General features: G+C 37.9%; 1 protein-coding gene across 1 annotated transcript; it reads left to right on the top strand.

Annotated features, from left to right (window-relative positions):
* The first annotated feature begins 9034 nt into the window (after positions 1-9034).
* Positions 9035-17089, top strand: FGA (fibrinogen alpha chain). Its single transcript, XM_023753317.1, has 6 exons — positions 9035-9130; positions 11072-11197; positions 11676-11859; positions 13863-14008; positions 14595-15555; positions 16219-17089. The coding sequence occupies exons 1-6, from the start codon at positions 9074-9076 to the stop codon at positions 16926-16928; spliced, it is 2184 nt and encodes a 727-aa protein (XP_023609085.1). The 5' UTR covers positions 9035-9073; the 3' UTR covers positions 16929-17089.
* Positions 17090-20027: the final 2938 nt, after the last annotated feature.

Here is a 20027-nt window from a genome sequence, read left to right as displayed (position 1 = left end):
GCACCATAGTATTTTCCTCTCTTCCAAAACTGCTCTATTCTATCCAGTTTTCACGTTTCAAAAAAACCATAACTCATCCTCCTGTCTTCCTTATTCCTCCCTCCCCTGGTCATTAAGCCTGTTAAATCTACCTCCTAAAGGTTTATTATATTCATTTCCTTTTATATACACACACACTACCACAGTGGTTCTCAACCTTCCTAATGCCGCGACCCTTTAATACAGTTCCTCATGTTGTGGTGACACCCAATTTCATTGTTACAAATTGAACATAATTAAAGCATAGTGATTAATCACAAAAACAATATGCAATTATGTATGTGTTTTCTGATGGTCTTAGGCGACCCCTGTGAAAGGGTCATTCGATCCCCAAAGGGGTCACGACCGACAGGTTGAGAACCGCTGCTCTACCACATTCTAAATGGGATAGACAACATCTCTTGCCAGGTTAGGGCAGTCATCTTCTTCCTGCCCCACACAGTGCCTCTAACCTTGCCTGCCCCAACCTTGTCATGCTTCAAACTACTTCTAAACTCAGAGTGCATAGTCTACCCTGCAAACTCCTGTAGGTGAGAAATTTGATCGTAGATAGGCAGAGTTATATAAAGAAGTTTTGATGCAACAAAACCGTGCCAGTGAATTAGTCCAAGAAAATTATTTTTGAAAAAGAAAAGACCATTGACAAGATCTCAGCAATATGAATATAGCCCTATACTTAACAGTGGGAAACTTATAAATTATTTAGCCGTGGAAGAATACACAAGCAAGTTAGTTTATTAGTACAATGGAATAGAAAACAGTGATTACATAATAAGCATTAAATCTCAGCATGAACATGGAAACATTTATACAATAAGTGAAATTTTAAGGTGAAAAATAATTCTACAATGGTAATACAAAAAGTGTATGTGCATATACATTTTAAACAAAACATAATTTTGACACCTATGCATTATCTGTACATATTTGTTCTCCCCCAACCAATATATAATGTAAAATTTAATAAAAGTACTTAATACAAAATAAATATAAAGAAGTCTAAAAGTTTCTCTCCCCCCACCCCCCCCATGAGGTCACTTGTCCAATGCTCCTTCGAAAATATCACTTATAACACTTTTCAAAAACATTTTGGAATTCCCTGTTCTTGTTGGTGTCCTGAGTACATATTTGGTTTGCATGTTGGGTAATCCACATTGACTGGTAAGACAGGCCTTCTAACTTTCTCTTTATACACCCTACTCTGCTCGACTTGGTATAATGAGTACATATTAATTTTGTAGTTATTTTAAAAACCCAATGAGGTAGAGAAAAACAGATGAACTTCAGAATTCTATTTGTTTAGTTATTAATGTACAGTGCTAAACATTGAAGGGCTACAGTTTAAGAATTAAAGCATGGGGTATACGTCCAAATGCAAATGGATCATGTCTCCATTATTTTGATAAACCAACTTTTAGAAATCAACTTTTAAGTGAAACAGTTTGGGATCTCAGAGACATAAATTATTTTTCTTCAGAGCACAAATCACAAATAACTCTTATTCAACCCTTCCTTTTACTTTCTTGACATAAAAAACAAAACAAAACAAAACAAAAAAACACCTCCAGTCACTACTGAGCGCAAATAGGCAAGCTGAGTACAAAGCAATGTGTGCAGTTATATACTTTAAAAAACATACAGAGGGAAGCTTCCAAAAAGGAGGGGACTGGTACAGATGTAGGGATACCATGACTTCGGGTCATGCAGCTACAGGGCAGAGTCCTTTAATCACCAGACAGGAGTAATCATTCATTGGACAAATGTCAAGATTTTCAAATATACCTCCAAAGTGTTATACCTTTTTTTCAATCCTCCTTCTGTTTAGTAGTTACAATATAAAGACACTATTTCAGATTGTGGGTGGGTTGAAAATGAGTGGGAAATGAAGAAATGTAAATATAGACAACATATTTGAGATCTCTACAAGATCTAAAATTCATGGACTCTGACTCTAACCAGTGTAAACTAGCCAAGGCATTTACAGTAGGTATCTTTGGTGTATTAAGATGATAAGAGTGAAAAACAAAGTACACATTTAATCCCGAGGAAAATATATCTACCTGCTGATTTCTTATTGGTTTGCTGTAGCCCAAAAAAGGAGGGGAGAAAAAATTAATGATAATCAGATGAATTAAAGAAGATGGAAAATAATGAGTTAGTGACAAAGAGACCAAGAGTATAGGAAAGACTTTCATATAACTTTTTGTGCTCTCTCTCTCTCTCTCTCTCTCTCTCTCTCTCTGCGTGTGTGTGTCCGTCCCTCAGACGTAAATGTTGTTAGCCATACTCCTAATTCACCATTCTCATTCATCTGTGCTCAGTTATTCTCTTGATTGATTCTTTTTCATTCAAACTTTCATTTCTTCCCTTCTTCCCATAATAAATAATCAGTCCAATGGCTTTGATGTGTTTCATTATTTGTATGCATTTTTATAAATTGTAAATTTTTCTTTTGAGCTATGTATTTTTAAATTATATAAATAGCATTGTGCAATAAATCAGTGTTACTCAGAATGCTTGTCCTCAAATTCTTTGTTACTGGTCTATATTAAAATAAAAAAATAATAGAAAATAACCATGTAGGAAGATTTTTCCTAAATTATCTTTGCTCTAATTATATTTAAATTACATAAAATGTAATTTTATGTCTTTAGAACCTAGTAATAAAAATTTGGGCTTATATTTTTATATAATTTTTAAATTTATTTTTCTAGTAATTAACTTAATTTTATAATCTAGTAGTACTTTGATTGGTTAGAAATTTAACAAAACTAGTCCTTTACCACAAATACTTTGAGAAGCACTGTTAAGGTCTTCATTGTACTTACTCTTGCACTCAGCACTATCCACAATCTGAGTACTTTATAATTTTTCTTGATTTCTTTTTAAACCAAGGATTTTAAAGTGAATATCATTTGGTTCCAAAGCTTGTAGCTCATAAAACTCTATTTTTAATTAATATCTAAATTTATTGCATTATGGTCAGAGAGCATACACTGGATTATATTAATTCTTGAGAGAGACATTTCCCAAATTATTTTGGGACAGAGAAATTATCAGAATTAATTGATTCCATAAAAGTGTATATAATCATAATCAGTTTCCAATAATTATCTACATAACAGAAGACTATTAATATTTTTCCTCTTATAAGGAAAACGAACAAACTAAAGATGGACAGGTACTTATTGGCCTCCTTGTAAACATGATCTTTGGCCCAAATGTCCAGTAGTCATGGTCAATTATGAACATTAAAAATAGGTTCAATTGCCTGGCCAGGTTGGCCCAGTGGTTGAGTGTCAACCTATGAACCAGGAGGTCCCTGGTTCAATTCCTGGTCAGGACACATGCCCAGGTAGGGGCTCAGTCTCCAGTATGGGGAGTATAGGAGGCAGTCAATCAATGATTCTCTCTCATCAATGTTTGTATCACTCTATACCAGCCGTGGGCAAACTACGGCTCGAGGGCCGGATCCGGCCCGTTTGAAATGAATAAAACTAAAAAAAAAAAAGACCGTACCCTTTTATGTAATGATGTTTACTTTGAATTTATATTAGTTCACACAAACACTCCATCCATGCTTTTGTTCCGGCCCTCCGGTCCAGTTTAAGAACCCATTGTGGCCCTCGAGTCAAAAAATTTGCCCACCCCTGCTCTATACTTTCGCCCCCTCTCTCAAAATCAGTGAAAATATATTTTAAAAATAGGTTTGATCATTGGCCTGTAGAACACTCCTTCATATCAGGTTTAAAAGCCTTTCGGGAAAGCTGGCTGGCACAATTTCAAGCTCTTGCTCATCTCAGTTCATTGGGAAATATTTGAGTGACAGAAGAATTCAGGATCATGGCATATAATCAAGTCTTCAATTGGATCAAAAATGTGTTTCCCAAATGAAAATCCATTATCCTTGTCCATCACTCTCATCTCCCAGTTCCTCATCTAGGTTTTCATCTACTGGTAACTTAAAAAACACAGTGACCCAAGGTAAATGGGAAGCCTCACTAGATAACTTTGAATGTTGACTCTCCCTAAATAAACAGAGTAGGCAGATTGCACCCTGTGTTGAAAGTGGCCTCTTTTAAATCCTCAGGGGCAAATAGTTAAAGTGTGATTTAAAAAAAAATTTAAGAAACCTTGGACTAGAAATGTTTTTCTTCTGAATTTGCTCTCCTTTTACATCACAAAGCTATGTCATGGTCAAATGACATAACACATGAAATTGCTCCAGACACACCACAAAAAAACAAAAACAAAATTGAATTGATTTTTGCTGTTAAGAATGCCATTTCTATACGGGATTTGAATCCAATGTTGGTTAAGTTTGGAAATATAGTTTTAAAACATTAATATTTTCTGTGTTTGTTTTTTAATAAACTTTCCATTTTGGAATAATTTTTTTAAATCTACAGCAAAATTTTAAAGATACTACAGAGAGTTTCCTATACCCACTACCTAGTTTCCTCTAATTGTTAGCATCTTACAGCACCACGGTTCTTTTGTCAAGACTAAGAAACCAACTCTAATAATTACTATTTTCTAAGTTCCACACTTTATTCAGATTTCACCAGTCTTTATACTAATGTCTTTTCTCTATTCCAGGATCTCATCCAGGATATGTTACATTTAGTTGTCACATCTCCTTAGTTTTGGTAACAGTTTCTTAGTCTTCCTTGTTCTGCATGACCTGTTTAGAGGAGTATATTCTGGTACACCGGTAGAGTATTTTGTAAAATGACCCTCAATTTGGGTTTTTCTGCTATTATTCTCCATAACTTTTTATTGCATTTCATCTAAGCAGAATTTTACCCAAATGCCTTCTGTAAGTTGCCCTGGTTTTACTATAGAGCAGTACATTAAAAATAGGTTCCAGTAAGAATCACAGAGAATGATATGGATATTAGTAATTAAATTATCCCATACTTTTCATATAATTCCTTGCTGTGGGAAGGCTAAGTACCTTACAGATGCTATTTCCCAGATCTCAATACATGATTAATTTAGTAGCAACTGATAGGCTTTGTTCTCTAATCTTTAATAGAAGAACCACATGAAACCAGCAGAGAAGTGTACCAAATTTAATGCATTTAGGATATATGGTGTTAGAATGAATCCACATTGTAGATATTAATACATCAATTGGTTATTCAACTATAGAATGATTTTATTTTTCAAAAATAGCATTTATATTTTAATAAATGTTCAATGCAAAAAAGTTGATAAATCTAGTTAAATTTAGTATAAATTTAAAAGTTCTTAAATTACTTAAAGCACAGTATAAGTAAAATTAATTTATCTGAAACCTGAATTATTTAAATGATAATCCAGTTAAAATAAAAATAAATAAAGGAGTGGGTGGGACCTGTCACCTCTCTCTCTCTCTCTGTCTCCTCTCATACATACATCACACATTCACACATACACTCATGATTACTTAGTGGAAGCTTGATAAACATGAAAATTATGCACAGAGACAGCAAAAGAGAATATTATATTATTAGAAAATCTAGAACTTAATTTCAAAAATACTCAAAACGTATTCAATTAAATGACCATTAGTCTGGGCACAGCTCAATTATAAGGAATAAAGTAGATTTCTTTCCTGAATAAAGACTTAAAGAGAAATGCATGTGACAGAATCAAAGAAGATCAAGAAAAATTCATGCATTAGTTCAGTTCAGAATCATTTCTGTGTATTTTAGGAAACTCTCATCTTCTCTCCACACTATAACTTCCAGGACAACCATCCGGAATCAGGGTAGTGATGAGGCCTGAAAATAAAGGTTGCTCTTGCACAGATCATCACACGAGCTGATTCATCTTTCACAGGAAGCAGCTTGGTTAATAACAAACTTCTACAACACCCCTGAAATGCAGGACACAAGCAGAGAAAATAAGACAAAGCTCAGTAGCCTTGCCAATGTGTTCCAGTTAGTCCTTCAGAGGCCAGTGACTGCTGTACAAACCTGAGGCAAAGGCCCTGAGAGACTATTTTGCGTGCCAGAATCACCTAAATTTTTATAATTCATGCATGTCAAACTTTAATTAATTTTAGTACTTTCCAATTGTGCATTTAATACATCTTAACAAAGTATTTCCTATCAAAGTACCATTATCTTCTTGTTATTAGGGCAATCATAAATGAACATATTCATGTCAATTTTTATGCTAGAAGACACAATAAGTACTTTTCAAGAGACTCTTGCATTTTGGGGGCCAGAATTAAATCTGATATTTTAAGGAACATTTTACACAAAATGTAACAGAAAACAATGCAGAACTGATATGTCACGCCCTGCTCTGTGTTCTAACAGTACTTTGAATAGACCTCACATAAGTTTCCTCCTATTTTGGATTAGTTTAAAACTTATAAGATTGTAGATATTCATCATTTGATCTACTAAAATGGTAAATTTCCTGTGGTTTAACTTCTTAGTTGCATATGCACTTGATGTGTTCACCAATTGTAAGCAACTTGAAGGTACAAGACCGTACATTATTTCTTTCTATCTCAAGAACATAGCATGCAAGACTGACAATTAGTGAACACAATAAATATTGTTACATTTAAATGAATGGATAAGGACATAAACTCTCAGAATTCAATACATGTAAAATCCATCGGTAAAGAAAAGGATGTTCCTTTACTGCCCTGGCATGTATGTCCCAGGAAAGGATGAATACCCCATTCAAAAGAAAGCTGAGGGGTTTTGTTTGATTTTTATTTGTCTGTATTTTTAAGATATGTTTACACAATGGCAGATATTTAGATGACTCACACATATTTTACTTTTCATGTGTAAGCTTTCATAGGTAGATACAGGTTAAAACTGAAACCTATTGACAGCTATAGAATTTCTAGTCTTTTTACACACATTATACACCATACAAATGAAAACAATTCCAGTCCTGCCAGCTGTGATGGCCTAATAAATGCAGGAATCCCTGCATCTAAATATTTACAATGTGTGGGACGTTATATTAATTTCAAAAGGATGAATAAATCAAACATCCTTTTCATTAGAACAAAGGAAATAAGATATAGGCCCCCCTGAGAAAAATGCAGAGATTGTGATTTCAGAAACTGGAAATTGCTCAAATTATTTTGCCATTTGTAAAAAATATCCTTATTGTCACATGCTTTTAAAAATGGTACTCCTGGTATTATTTGTTGCCTGTTCATCTGCATGGCTTTCTGTCTAAACAAAACCTGCCTTTCCATAGCTGGTAACATGGCTTGTTCAGGGGGTGGAGAGACCAATCTGGGGCTCAGGGCAGTGCCGGCCAAGAGAATGCCCAACCCAAGTGCCCGGTAAGGGAATTCCGGCCCTGTAGCACTAACATGGGAACTTTCTATTTTGGGGCATTGGGACACATTCCAGGAACAATAAAAGCTACCATTCCTGGGGCTCCTAATGTGTATATCCCACATGTAATGCCTTACAACAACCCTGCAAAATAAATATTGTCATATTTATTAGTACGTGCTTGCCTAGCATTGGACTAGAGAGTGTGCTGTGGTTTCATTAAGCTTAGTGTGGGGGAGACATGAAATAAACAAATAACTTCCCAAATCGCTATTGTCCAGCAGTGACAAAGTACCCGGCTAATGGAATAGCAGCTGAGGGTGGCTGCTCTTCGGATAGAGTGGTCAAGGATGGCCTATCTGAGGAGATGCCATCTGAACAGAACCCTGGAGGAAGTGAGATATGCTGATACGGGAGAGAACCATGGAACAGCAAGGATGATGCCCTCAGGTGGTACCTTGGAAATGCCCTGACAATGGCACCAGAGTGAAGGGATTTAATCAGAATGTTTTCTGTTAACTTACTTGCAATCAGATTATGTCCAACAAAATCACCTGAAGTCTCCCAGGTTAGACTCTGGGGACTTCTTCCATATGCATGTTCACCTCCCAAGAAGGGCACTTCCTGCGGGCAGAGGAAAACATGAGGAAGTGAAGCCTGAAATTCCTGCCCATGCCTGACAGGTTGCCGGTTCAGCCACTGTAGACAAGTGTGACTCAGCTTCCCATGGCGTCATTGCCCTGCTGCACCTGGATGGGGCTCTCGGTCTCCCACTGAGCTCTGCAGCGGCCTCTGGAAATCCAAGAAAACCACAGAAGGGCTGACCTGGATCAGACAAAGAGCCTTCCACATATCAAGCAGTGAAGGAGAGCTCTGCCTTGAACCTGGGTTTTCATCCATTTGTACAAGATTCACATGCCTACGGAGCCTGAGGCAGTGGGTCAGCTTCACAGCTGTGGAACCCACCTATGCTTTTTTGCTCAAATGAGGACCCACACCTTTCATATGAAGACCAATAAAATATATCAATTCTCAGTTCGGTCAATTCTCACACCTGTTTCAGTCCAGTCCCCACAGGCCAGGCCGAGGGACCCCACTGGTGCACAAATTCATGCACCAGGCCTCTAGTAAAGAAACGAATGTGTCCAGAAGCTCAGAACTGGGAAATGCTGTAGCTGGGACAATGAACCTAGAATGATTGGAGTCAGCGGCTGCTGTCCTAACCATTTTGGATAGAGAAAAATTATCTGTTCAAGGTAAGTTTTTAGGAGGCCTTTAGTCATTTTTTAAAAGTCAGATCATCCAACCATAATTCCTACATAAAGTGAAATATCATTTGTCAAATCTCTGTTTCACAGTGGGCTACAGCTAGCATGCCTCCATATTCCTTCAAGTACTCAAGTTTGGTGTGTTCTCCTATGTTCCCCTCTGGATTTCCAAAGCCACCTTGTTCCTGGAATGTGGGATCTGCCCCTCTCTGCTGCTGCTTTTGCAACAGCTTATGGGAAGCAAACAAGCATGGGGGAATTGAGCAAGAACTGCTGGGACACCAACCTTGGAGAAGAAGCAAGGAATGTAGAATACATGTTGACCATCCAAACAGGACGAAGATAATGATTAATCGAATCTCCTGCAGGTTTAAATGAGATGGGAACTGGGAGGGAAGGCAGTCCTCTTTTCTTGCAGCTGGAGTGCTGCTCCTCAAGAGCCAACCCCCATCCCCCTCGGAAATGATGTGTTCCATGTGGATTTTCGGCCTGGTCCTGAGCGTGGCGGGCACAGTTTGGGTATGGTGCCTTTGTTTTCTCTTCTTGCCTTCTCTCTGGAGGTTATTTCACAGAGCTCAAAGGTCTGAGTCAGTGTTATGCATGTCCTCCCACACTGTTGGCTCCCCCAGCTCTAGGCCATGAAGGCAAGTTCGTAGATGGGCCAAACATCTCAAGAGTACAGGGTAATATGGCCCTAAGAGGGAGGCTTAGGGGGATCAACGTGTATAAATTCACAGGGGAAGCTTTAACATTTGTAACTTAGGCTTACAACATATTTTTTAAAGGAAAGATATCTTTGCCAGCTTAGTTCCTACAAAGCCTTGAGATAGTTAATGCTAGTTAACATAAAAAAAACATTCACATAAGTTTTTAAAACCTAACTATTATTATTATTATTATTATTATTATTATTATTATTATTATTTTGCTATTTGTCCAGAATAAGCAGAACAGTGGTTTAATATGGTTTTTCTGAAAGGTAGTTTTTGTGTTTCTTTTCAGACAAATACAAAACAAGTAAGCTATTTTTGCAAATATATTACAAAGCAAAGCCAGGAGAGATTAATTAATAAGGCAATTTGGTTTTTGGGAAGCAATTATATTCTTTTAAGGTAATTACTAAATACTGTAATAACTTCTAAAGTTTGACTACAGAAACCTATAGAAAAGAAGAGAAACTTTATTCAACAAGGCTTTTGAAACACTTTAATCTTATAAAAACATGATAAATATAGGCTGTGGATTATTCCAATTTATTTATTTTCTTCATCACTCATAAACCTGAATACCAGAGCAGAAAAAAACTAAAAAGGGTTTCTAACTTAATTTTCTCCCTTATAGTAAAATAATAAGTAAACATTTTTATGGGAAATAAAACTAACATCATTTGCTGTGATGATGTTTTGGATAATGTATAACTTTCAGTTATTTCTCCCTGTTATTGGCATAAATATTTAACTTTTACCTGCTTGCATTGTTGTGCCATTTTATTCTGAAGTATATTTGAATTTATAATTTTATTTCTTAGACAAAAAAATTGTACTTGTTACTTTAAATAAGTTGTTCTTGATTACCTGAATTAGTATTACTATTATTGGGGTATTTTTTAATGAGATGACAAATGTTAACTAATTATAAAAATAAACTGAGGTTAAAATAGCAAAGTCCTTGTAAGTTGGTGGCAAAAATAGCTAAAATCTAAAACCTGCATTGATTTGTTGGGATATAAAGTCTTATTGGAAGAATACTTTTTATATCTTATTTTATCTCATAGATCACAATAGAAAAATTTTTAAATCTGTGTTTCTATTATAACGTGTTCAAAAATGTTGTCAGTCATGGACCATTATTTTTACTTTCACTCTACTTTTCCTCATTTCAAACACAAAGAAGCTATTACATGAGTGAGCAACCTAAAAAGCATGTCTGGGTTTAGTTGAACTGACCACATTTGTATCCTTGGAATATATTTGCTCAAATTATGGACCCATAAGCTCATAGTAGAAACTTAAAGGCGAGACAGGCATTAAGCCAAGACAGTGCAGGCTTTTTCCTACTGGAACAGAAATTATAGGAGGAAGAACCCGTTGAATTTTCCAATTATCTATCTCCAGATCTTAATGAAAATGAAAAGGTAAATTTTAACCAATTTTGTTGCTTCAAATAATTTCCCTTTCATAATAGAGCTTTGAAGAGGACTACCATTTAATAAATGCTTTAGTGTCAAACACAGTTAAGAAATTTGTACAACTTATCTCCTTTAATTCTCACAACTTCATAAAATGGGTATTAGGATTCTCATTAGAAAGATCAGAAATCTGAAGCTCGTAGAGGCCCTGACGCTGGCACTCCTAACCTCTGGGAACCCCCCTCCTCTTCTTGGGGTTGACAGGCATGCCAGTGTCTTTCCTTATCTTCTCACTGTTCCTTTCTTTTGTGTCTGTAAATGAATCCTTAAAGACTACAGAGACCGATAAAGGTGAATTTATACTTGAAGGAGGAGGTGCGCGTGGCCCCAGACCTGACCCCAGACCTGCATCTTCCTGCAGAGAGAAAGAATGGCCCTTCTGTGCTGATGAAGACTGGGTGAGCAGTGGGCATAGGGAACGGGAGACTCCTTCCTTGTGCTGTTGAAAACATACACAGGCTGACCCATTAGGTCACAGAAAACTTTTCCAATGGAAGTAATCTAACAGTTTCTTACATGTCAAATGAAAAAAGACAAATGAAAAGGAACCTAGTCCTGAGAGCACTATTTAAATTACCTCCCATACTCTGGTCATTAGTGGATTAGGAGAATGGATTTTAGTTGTCTATTCAGATAGATACTAGGAATCTGAATATTATGGCCTCGGGATTTCATGAGGCCTAATTTATGATTGAGGGGCTTCTCATTTCAGAATTTCTCTATGATCTCTGCCTAGTCCTTCTAAATTACTTTTAAATTAAAGGATGATCTGACGAGATTGAGTAGGGGAGCAATGGGAGCTGCATGGAAACCTTCAAAATTGTACTGAACCCAAGAGATAGGCCCTTAATGTAATGTTTTTCTTTTCACTTTCAGAACCAAAAGTGCCCTTCCGGCTGCAGGATACAAGGGTTGATTAATGAAGTCAATCAAGATTTTACAAGCAGAATAAACAAGCTCACAAATGAACTCTTTGATTATCAGAAGAACAATAAGGACTCTAGTTCACACATCAGGAATATAATAGAACAGTACAGAAGGCATTTTTCCGACTCTCACCGTAAGTATTACATATTTAGTGCTTTGATTTTATAACACACAGCAAAACAACAACATCAAAAATTCTAAACATGGTGTCTCCTTATAGCAACTGAGATTTCATTCCAAAATATTTCGTGTAGAAACTCATACCCTTAAGATATAGCTGAATTTTTAAGGAGGAGCTTGCAATTTTGTTGTTGTTATAATGTCAAGAAGAGTTACTTAATGTAAGTCAGAATTTTGGATTGAAGACTAGAATTCAAGTGCTTTCTTTACAAAGGTACATACTGAAAATAAGTTGGGCCCAACCTGCTGAGTAGACGTATTTGTTTCTATCTAACAGACGAGGAAGCAGAGAGGTCAAGGAACTTGCTTAAATATCCAAAGCTGTCATGTGATGGAGTTGGGAGTTCTACCCAAAGACTCCACTAAGCAGATTACTCAGCATTGTTGTTTATTTTTAATTAAAATTATATAGCCATGTTCTAGCTTTCTTATAGAACAAGGGCTCAGCCACATTAGGACCAGGAAGCATTGGGATTGTTCTGGGCCTGGGCAGCAAGCTTAGTAAGACCCCAGGTCCTAAAGCCTTGCTTGACTCTTTATATCTTAGGAGACACTGGACTAATTTAAAGTCAATGGTGCAACATAATTGGCAAGAGAGTGATCCTATTGAACTAAAACAACATTAAAAAAGTTTGGGAAAAATTTCAAATCCACAGATAGGAAGAAAACCCTAGTAATAAAATCCAGAAACATAATTCCCAGTACATCATGTCCGGTTTTCAATAAAAAAAATAATTACAAGGAAAAAAGCATACATTAAAGAGGCAGAGCAAGCATCAAAACCAGACATGATTGGGGTGTTGTAATTATCAGACTGGGAATTTAAATCAAATATGATGGATATGCTAAGGATTCTAATGAATAAAGTAGACAGCATGCCCATGCAAGAACATGGGCAGTGTAAGCAGAGAAATGGAAATCCTAAAAAAGAACTAAAAAGCAGTGCTAGAGATAAAAAAACAACAGACAGCCCTGACCGGTTTGGCTCAGTGAATAGAGCGTCGGCCTGCAGACTGAAGGGTCCTGGGTTCGATTCCAGTCAAGGGCATGTACCTTGGTTGCGGGCGCATCCTCAGTAGGGGGCATGCAGGAGGCAGCTGATCGATGTTTCTCTCTCATCGATGTTTCTAACTCTCTACCCCTCTCCCTTCCTCTCTGTAAAAAATCAATAAAACATACTTTAAAAAAAAACAGACAGAGTGAAGAATGCCTGTGATAGGCTCATTAGAAGACTGGGCATGGTTGAGAGGATATATCAATAGAATCCTCAAAAACCTATACATTCAATTTATACATTAGTCCAAATCTATAGAATGTACAACACCAAGAGTGAACCCTAAGGTAAACTATGGCCTTTGGGTGATTTTGATGTATCAATGTAGGTTCATACTTGGTTAAAAAAAAAAAAAAGACCATTATGATGAATGATGTTGATAATGAGAGGCACTATGAATGTTTGAGGGCAGTGGGTAGACGGGAAATCTCTATACCTTCTTAATTTTCTTGGAAACCTAATACTGCTCTAAAAAATGAACAATTGATAACAATACATACAAAAAGAAATAAAAATAGAAAGTTGTGTGGAAAAAAAAAGAAAATCCAGGAACATGTTCAAGCCCTGTGAGTAAGGATATGATAAAATAATTGGAATGTGATCAAACCAATTATTTTATCTCCTAATTACCTTTAAAATTCCAAAGAGATTTTCTTCTGCAATTATTTGGAATTCTAATTGCTGGTAGGGCACCTTAACTGACACCCATGGATGACTACAGGACATAACATTGTCCAAAAATCAAACGCCTAATAGATTTGCAACTCACAAATTAAATACCAAGAGAACAACCTATTATCAAAGTAACATGGGGAATATTTCTAAGTAAATTTCCTTCTTTTACTGGCTATTTCAAGAAAATCACTCAGTAGCTGCTTCAATATCCATATTTTCTATTTCAGACAATGATAATGCATATTACCGAGTGTCAGAAGATCTGAGAAACAGACTTGAGACCTTGAATCGCAAAGTCACAGAACAAGTACAGCAGATCCAACTTCTGCAGAAAAATGTCAAGGCTCAGCTGGTAGATATGAAGCGACTGGAGGTAAGACAGTGTGTGGCTCTGTCACCAGATTTCCTTATTTTGAACAGTAGGAAAATGGGAGGCAATAGTCATTCACTGAATGCCTACTGTACATAGAGCAATGTGTTCTATATCCATTATCTAACTATAAAGTAAGAATTATTCCCCTACTCTACAGGTGGGGAAAAAAAAGCTCAGTGATATTAAGTAAAATTTCCCCAGGCACACAGATAGTAAATTTCAAAATCAAATATTCAGTCCCTGCTTATCTTATTCAAATTCCTGATACTGCTAAGCTTCCAAGTCCTCGGCCTCCCTGAAGACCACTTCGTCAGTGTTTCCTTTCCCAGGAAATAGCAACTTGCTCTTGATCTGTTCTAAGATAAACCCAAATAGTTCCTATTGCTTCTCTTGGCTAGCCTAACAACACCCAGCATCTCTTCCACTGAGGTTACTACATAAATGGAGAATAAAATATGGGTTGGTAGGTCTCCAAGTCAAAGAAATGAAAACCACTTCCAAGAAATAAACTACTAAGAACTCAATAAGCATCTTTTATTTATTTAGATCTACCTTTCTTTCCTTATCTTTCTCCTCCTTTCTCTAGGTGGACATTGATATTAAGATCCGATCTTGCCAAGGGTCATGCAGCAGGGTTGTAGCACGTACGATAGATCTACAGGACTATGAGGGCCAGCAGAAGCAAGTTGAAGATCTCATTGCCAAAGACCTATTTCCGCCTACATACACACAACACTTACCACTGTTAAAGATGAGACCATCTTTAGATTTCGTTCCCAGAGTGGACAAGGATAAGCTTCAGGCATCCCTTCCAGAGGTAAAGCCTATGCTGGAAACGCCGCAGATGGTAATGTCGATAGAGAGGTCTGGGACAGCTGGGACTCACCGCGGAGACTCTGCTGTTCGTGGACCAGGATCAGCACCTGAAACCCCCAGGAAGCCTGGACCTGGCAGTAGTGGGAATCCGAAACCTGGGAGCTCTGGACCTGGTGGTGCTGGTACTCGGAACCTTGAAAGGCCAGATAGCACAGGGCATGGGAGCGTCAGGCCTGACAGCCCAGACTGGGGCACCTTTTCAGAATCTTCAGAAAGTCTCAGTCCAGGGACAAAGAAAGAGTACCACCACACAGGTAAACTGGTCACTTCTGAAGGAGGGAAAGAGCTTCTGATCGGTAAAGAGAAGGTTATCTCTGGTGGCCTAACCTCCAGTCGCAGTTCATGCTCTAAAACCATTACTAAGACTGTTATAGGTGCTGATGGCCGCAAACAAGTGACGAAAGAAGTGGTCACCTCTGAGGATGGCTCGGACTGTGGGGACGCCACTGATTTAGACTCATTCCTTACTTCGTCCAGGGGTAGCCTAGACGAATTCCATCGTAGGTTCCCTGAGGAGTCTCATTTATTGGACTTGTCACCTGGGTTGAAAGAGTTTCACTCTAAGGGCTCAACATCTGTCCCTTTCGGGAACTTAGAGGAAACCAGTTCTCACCACGTCAGCGAAACTCATACCACCAAGAAAGGCCGAGCTAGAGCTCGCGCTACCAGAGGTATCCGCACTTCTCTAGACTAAGTTATTCTTGCGATGTGCTCCCACAGCACCTTGCGCTTCTTTCCTAGCCCTCTTTCATGCTCTGTTAAAATTACAGCTTTTTGGTTTGTTTTTCATGCTCGACTGTAAATTCCACGGGGGCAGGGACTTGGTCTATCATGCTCATCTCTGTATCCCAAATGCCTAACAGTGCAGAAGGTCGCCATTCAATAAATTCATGTTCAATGAATCCCTCTGAACCTCGATTTTGAGTTTGTCTACCCAAATTATTTTCCCATCCAAAATATCCCTTCCTGGAATTGTTACCCAATTTCCTGCCCGTATTGTTTGGAATAGCTCTCAGTTGAAGTTGAGACCAAGTTATAGTAGTCCTAAATGTTGCTTAGATATCTTTGCGGGTTACTTGCTTTAATCAGTGCATGCAAGTAAAATTCCAAATTCATTGAGGAAAAGCCTTTGCAGTTTGTAGGTATAAATGAAGGAAGGTAGGATGTGGGGCATTCCGGAGGGAGGGAGGGAGGGAGGGAGGGAGGGAAGGAGGAAGGAAGGAAGAGAGAAGGGAAAGGAAGCCAGTATCTACCTTCATTTAATCTGGGCCATTCCTATCTTTGTAAAGTTAAATGAGAGTAACTTCTTCCAACCAGCTTAATTTTTTTTTTAGACTGTGATGATGTCCTCCAAACACATCCTTCAGGTGCCCAAAGTGGCCTTTTCAATATCAAGCTACCGGGATCCAGTAAGATTTTTTCAGTTTATTGCGATCAAGAGACCAGTTTGGGAGGATGGCTTTTGATCCAGCAAAGAATGGATGGATCACTGAATTTTAACCGGACGTGGCAAGACTACAAGAGAGGTTTCGGCAGCGTGAATGACAAGGGGGAAGGAGAATTCTGGCTAGGCAATGAATATCTCCACTCGCTAACCCTGAGGGGCTCTGTGCTTCGGGTTGAATTAGAGGACTGGGCCGGGAACCTGGCTTATGCAGAATATCACTTGAGGGTAGGCTCCGAGGCGGAAGGCTATGCCCTGCAGGTCTCTTCCTACAAGGGCACGGCGGGCAATGCTCTGATTGAGGGTTCCGTGGAGGAAGGCACAGAGCACACTTCTCACAATGGCATGCAGTTCAGCACCTTTGACAGGGATGCAGACCAGTGGGAAGAGAACTGTGCAGAAGTCTATGGAGGAGGCTGGTGGTACAACAACTGCCAGGCAGCCAATCTCAATGGCATCTATTACCCTGGGGGCTTCTATGACCCCAGGAACAACAGTCCTTATGAGATTGAGAATGGAGTGGTCTGGGTCCCCTTCCGAGGGGCCGATTATTCCCTCCGGGCTGTCCGCATGAAAATCAGGCCCCTGGTGGCCCAATAAGCAGAAAGCGTGGAAGTGAGAGCACTCCGTTTTGTTTAGTTAAGTGGAGGAAAAATAAGGAAGATGAAGGAGTCAAGATTCCTGACTACCTAAAAAAATTCCCCGGTGCTATTTTATTATTCTCTGTACTGTAGCTAAATGTAACTGAGTCATATTAGTGCTTCACAAAATAAAGTTATGTGATTTTTTGTAAATCTTTCAACTAGCTCTGTGAGTTTTAAAATTTCTATAAGGATACACCAAGGGACATCTGATCTCAGTGCATCAGAAAGGGACTCAAAAGCTCCCCTTCCTCTCCGCAGCGGTGTTGTTTGGAGAGCTTCTCTTCCCACACCAAAGTCATAGGGCTGTTGCACAGTAAAGAAGTTATTTCATCCCGGCCATTTGAATGACTTTAAACTAATATTTTTAACTTGCAAAGCACTCAGTTTAACAATGGCTGGCTTGTGTAGAGGAATTGACTAAGTTCTTTTATCTTTTCTGTTAGTAAGCAAATCCATGCAGGCAGGAGAGCCATTCTTTCCAAATAGAAATAGAAATCTCTTCATTAAGGTTTCAATGAAGACCACAATACACACTTATTTCCCCCAGAGTCTAATCAATTTCTTTAAATAAAAATACCTGGGAAAATGCATTTAAATTTTTAAAAAATATTTACAAGTCTTCCAAAAACAGACGGCATATACAATTGACAATTTCCACAGCATTCATCTCACTTTATTTTTCTACTGATTATAAAGTATAGTCCGTGATACATTCGTTGTTATGAAAGTGAAACAATTTGTTTGAAAACATCTCACTAAATATGATTTATACTCTTAATAAATTCAACATATTTACATTGGTCGATATTTTATTTTGATAAGTTGCTTCTTTGATCTTGGTGGCCTTGGATCCTGCTCCACATTTTTAACTCATATTTTCTTTTAGTGAGAACTACTTGCCATTTATTCTTGAAAATATATTAAAAGATCCCAAACGCATTGGGATCCCAGTACATTGCCCTCAATTGCATAGTTTCTATCACAATGTAACTGCATCCTTTCTCCTTGTAAGGAAAGGAGGGAGGAAAGAAGGGAGGGAGGGAGAGAGGGAGGGAGGAAAGGAGGGAGGGAGGAAAACTAAGAAGGAAGGTGGCTAGGGCTAGGGACCAGAGCATGGGGAGCAGAGGGAATGTGAGCATAAGAACTTGCAAGTGAGTTACATATGAAGCGCCAGTATTCTTGCATTTCTTTATGTGAAATTAAAAATCCTTGCTACAAATAAGTGATATACCTCCAAATCTTTGGATACTTGGATAAGAACTTCTTCAGAATTAAAAGAAGCTTCATTTATTTCAGACAATGAAGTTGCCTGTTATCTTGATGCCCACATGTTGACACTCACACATTTGGAGCAGGAAGAATTTTATTTTCCAGCATATCACATGATTAGGGACAGAATCATGTCCTAAAATGAAAGTGACTCTGAATGTGAAGGACTATGCGTTTCTCATTCATTTTGAAGGCTTTGTGTTTATTAACAAAGAATAGGTAACTTTTTTTAATTTAATAAACAATAGCCAATATTAGCACAATCATGAAATTAGAGATACAAGTTGGTTGTGAGAGGACAATGAATATCTCTTTTCCATTTTACCTTATCTTTAACCTATTGCCTTATTTCATTTGTTTCTGAAATTAAATATCAATTCAACTTCTCTGATTCACATTCACATGGAAGCCCACTTTAACTTGATTTTCACTTGGTTACCACTCTCTTGAAATTCTTCTCCTTAAAGTCAACAATAACATTGTAGTACTAAATTTAATTTCCTACATTCAAGCCTCTTCCTGCCCGACCTCCTTGAAACATCTGCTATTATGGTCCCCATCCTTCTCTTCAACCTGTAATTTCTCTTGTTTCTGGTATACCACTCCCACCGGTGTCCTTCCCCAGTCTTTTTAACTGGCCAATTCTTTCTTAGACGACTCCTTAAATGGAGGAGTTTCTCATTACAATAATATTAAGACTTATGTTTAACAGTTGGAAGTAGGTTTGACCCATGTGGCTTCAATAAAACAAAAACTTATTTCCTGTTCACAGAAATGTCTACAGAAATATGTCCCCATAGTGTCTTTAGGAAGCCATCATCCTGATAAATGGCTTCCATCCTCAAGTTTACCTCATGGTCCAAACATCATGTCCTGTGGAAATCTGGAAGGAAGAGGAGAGGCAGAAGAGAACACGAGTGCCTTCTCTTTGAAGGAACTTTCCTGGATGCTCCATACAGCACTTCCACTTAAATGTCATTAGCCACAGGTCAGTCACAAGGACACACCTCGCCACAGGAGAGGCTGAGACACCTGTCACCCTGTTATACAGGCTCTCCTAAGTAAGGTTAGGATTCTGTTCCTAAGGAGGACACAGAAAATACATGTGGAGTAGGCAATTAGCAGGTTAACCAGACCATCTTTTCTCACCCTGCGTATATATTTTCTCCTTGGTTGATTTGACAGTCACCACAGTTTTAATGGGGTGGTGATAGCCAAATCTAAAACTTCAGCCCTGTAATTCAGATCCATGATTTTAACTAACACTGAACACATCCAGTTAGAGATTTCTTATTAATTTGTCTAAGATCGAACCAATTACCTTTTCATCAAGACCTGTTGCAACTTTATTTCTTATCCTAGTCAGGGGCATCATTAAACCTCTAGTTTCCTAATTTAGAAAATTTGGGCTCCTTCTCAGCTTCTTTATTAAAATTCTTATATCCAATCTATTCCCAAACCATCTTCTAATCTAGAATTTGCCATTCCAATAGCACTTTGTGGTCTGATGTTTATCTTGTGTTAATCTTTTCTCATTTAGGCTGCTTACAGTCTCTTAATCTTTTGCTTTACCACCCTTCTTTTTTGTTCATTCAATTCTCAACAAAGAAACTCTCAAAAATAAACCCAACCATGTATTTCTCCTGCTTAATGCCTTATGTTAAGGTTGAGTTAAAACACAAAATGAAACCAGACAACCAATGGGTCCGGGCTGCCTGTCACTACTTGAGCCAATTAATGAGAGCCAGGGTTGAATCATATATGAGCATTTATTCCAATAATGCCA

This window comes from Myotis lucifugus, unplaced genomic scaffold (genome assembly GCF_000147115.1).
Source record: "Myotis lucifugus unplaced genomic scaffold, Myoluc2.0 scaffold_1, whole genome shotgun sequence".
NCBI lineage: Eukaryota > Metazoa > Chordata > Mammalia > Chiroptera > Vespertilionidae > Myotis > Myotis lucifugus.
The sequence above is the reverse complement of the archived record's forward strand: the minus strand, read 5'-3'. Positions and strand labels throughout refer to the sequence as shown.

What these genes read in the sequence shown, in the direction of transcription:
- FGA (XM_023753317.1), top strand. Translation starts at nt 9,074, where the DNA reads ATGATGTGTTCCATGTGGATTTTCGGCCTGGTCCTGAGCGTGGCGGGC. An exon ending in GCATTTTTCCGACTCTCACC is followed by an intron (nt 11,860 to 13,862) that starts GTAAGTATTACA and finishes TTTCTATTTCAG; the next exon opens with ACAATGATAATGCATATTAC. An exon ending in TAGATATGAAGCGACTGGAG is followed by an intron (nt 14,009 to 14,594) that starts GTAAGACAGTGT and finishes TCCTTTCTCTAG; the next exon opens with GTGGACATTGATATTAAGAT.